The sequence below is a fragment of the Gavialis gangeticus genome, unplaced genomic scaffold, assembly GCF_001723915.1.
Source record: "Gavialis gangeticus isolate Ggan-Ray unplaced genomic scaffold, GavGan_comp1, whole genome shotgun sequence".
NCBI lineage: Eukaryota > Metazoa > Chordata > Crocodylia > Gavialidae > Gavialis > Gavialis gangeticus.
This window is the reverse complement of record NW_017729025.1, coordinates 82,373,032-82,375,604: the sequence shown is the minus strand read 5'-3', so window position 1 is coordinate 82,375,604 and position 2,573 is coordinate 82,373,032. Positions and strand designations below refer to the sequence as shown.

General features: G+C 42.8%; 1 protein-coding gene across 2 annotated transcripts in view; it reads left to right on the top strand.

The window, feature by feature from the left end:
* INO80 (INO80 complex subunit) overlaps positions 1-2,186 on the top strand; it is a 317,697-nt gene extending 315,511 nt beyond the window's left edge. The window contains exon 37 of one of the 2 annotated variants that reach the window (XM_019519030.1): positions 944-2,186. In XM_019519030.1, coding sequence (XP_019374575.1) covers positions 944-1,161 — 218 coding nt within the window. In that variant the 3' untranslated portion in view covers positions 1,162-2,186. The remainder of the gene's footprint in view (positions 1-943) is intronic. The other variant, XM_019519031.1, reaches the window with a different exon arrangement.
* The last annotated feature ends 387 nt before the right edge of the window (positions 2,187-2,573 follow it).

Below are 2,573 nucleotides of genomic sequence, written 5' to 3'. Positions count from 1 at the left end.
GGGTATCAAGAGTGGGAGATGAGGCAGGGGGATGGGTTTCTTACCGGACTTGAGACTTCTAAAAAAAAAAAAAGCCCTTGCTGCTGATTCCACAGTACAGTCTGAAAGGGAGTGAGTCAGCACCACTGCACCCCCTCTGGATCTTTCCCTGGTTGTCTATATTTTGCTCTTATGTATAGAAATTTCACTGTATCCCTTAGAACTTGCAGTACATTCTACATCATCTTTCTCAGGTATTTTTTGTCTCAGAGAAATGAGAATGTTCAGTCAAAAATGTTTGGTTCTGGTTCCATATGTTCTTGCATACAGCATGCCCCAAAATAAAATATGCACCTTTTTTTGAAAGGCAGAATGAAATTAAAAATAACTTTGTAGTAATTGAGTAATAGCAGCTAGGGAGCTGAGCCTGATCATTGTTCTCTGCACCCTGTGAGTTGCATGCAGATTTTACTTTCACTTACTGATAACCAGCAGAAATTGGTTCTTACTTTATTTTTTTGCATATAATGCACACTCCAAGTTTCAGCAGCTGGTTTTTAGGGGAAAAAAATGCATGTTGTGTGCACGAAAATATGGTACCTCTGAAATGGGGCTGTGGCTGTTTCTTTCTGTTGTGATGTTGAAGCTTCATAGTGCTAGCAATAGAATATGATCCTAAGGTGTTGCAAAGATGCTGATGGAGCTACAGTGCCTTACATTGCCAGTGGTGCATACCAGTTGGGTTGTACCTCTCTCTTAAAAGCCCCTCATTCTTATGTGATCTACAGGTGCACAGAGGAGTCAGGAAGAGCAAGTTGGATTAAGCATTTAATTGAGGGTGCGATAAGCTATTCATAGGCACATGTTGCAGAAGCTAATTTTATGTATTGTGGAGGAGCCACAGGATGTGAATGTTGTGTTCATCTGAGATTGGCTTATTTTCCTTTCCTTTTCCTGTTGCTAGGTATGTCTGCAAGTAGCCCTCTCCAGACATCAATTATACGGCCTGCTGGACTTGCAGACTTCGGACCTTCAAGTGCTTCTTCTCCCCTGAGCTCCCCTTTGAGCAAAGGAAATAGTGTTTGTGGGACCCCAAAAAGCTTAAATCTGACCAGCAGCCTGATATCAGAAACCCCAATTCGGAAGCAAAGTAAAGGAGCCCACACGTCAGGTGGGCGGTAGTAATTTTGAAGCCTTGAAGTTTCTCTAACCATATTGGCTTTCAGAGTAGCCCACCCTGCCAGCAGGAGGCATATGCAGAGGAACGCCTTTTGCCATCCCACATGTGTATGAAAAGAAAATCATAGCATAATAGGGATGGGTGGTTTACGTGAGCACTTTGATTATGTGTATCCCAAAAAATTACCTTCGCAGACGCTACGAGGAGGAGGGATGGGGACTGGGGTTAAATGAGAGATTTTTTTTTACATTAATTTTTCACCCGTTTTACTGATGCATTCTACAAAGCTTACTGGAAAAAGATCTACCTAGAAAGTGTGATGTCCTGCAGCCATTTGTGTTTGTGGCCACACCAGTGTACTGTTCTTCCTCCTCTTTCAGCTTCAGGTGGAGTTCAGTTCTATTCTTATTCTAAGAAATCAGTAGCTGAACTCTGAGGGTACCCTACAGAGTTGGAGGAACCCTCTGCACTGAGGACTTGGCAGTGCATTTGGGGTGGGCCCATCTGTGGATATTGTGGCCATGTAGTTTGGTACCTCTAGTATGGATCTGTGGATTCCGAGAAGAATTCTTTAAAGACCTTGAGTTCAAGGGAAGGGAAAAGAAATCTCCCAAAAGTTTCCAAGAACTGGACTCTTGTCAGCACCATGTTTTTGATCTTGTTCTAGACATGAGGTAATTGCAACTGCAGTTGGACAGAGTAGGCCTGGTGACACTAATGTTGCTGTCTCTACTTCATGGAGTGGGAGAGGCTACAGGTCACTGGTTTACATTTCAGAGCCCAAGTCTGTTAGCATGAATGTTCATTTTGTTGGGTTTAAGAATGATTTCTCCCATTTTGAGCTATGCTGAACTTTTAAGGCTTAGTAAAAGTCAGACTCTACTTGTATATATTTCAAGAAGAGGAAATGCTGATATGCAAGGGGAAGAAGTTCACTGCTATTCCTCTCACCGTGCCATAGCAGAGCTTGCTTATGTCATTTGCCTTTGGGTACTGCAGCTTGCCATGCCACAAGGGGAACAATAGAGAATTTGACTGAAACAAGGACTGTGCCATTTCCCCTTTCCAATCAACTCTTGGGAAAACTGAAATCTCCCATTCCAGCCATCCATCTGATCTGTTCTTCCAGCATATTTCCCTTTTGTCAGTGATCGTCACACATACTAGCTTGGTTGAGTTTTTTTTGGTTTTGTTTTATTTTATTTTTATAATGTGCAGGCACGAGCAGACACACTCATGAGATGAACAGTGCTTTCAGTGCCACTCTCTGTCCTCATTCTCTCAGATTGTTCTTTCCCCATTCTAAATACCCCTTGCTTGGCTATAAATGTCTGCATTGCACTGAGATACAGGTGGGGAGCAGTTCTCTCATCTCAATGGCTATACTGCAAGGGCACTTTCATCCCTTGAGAGA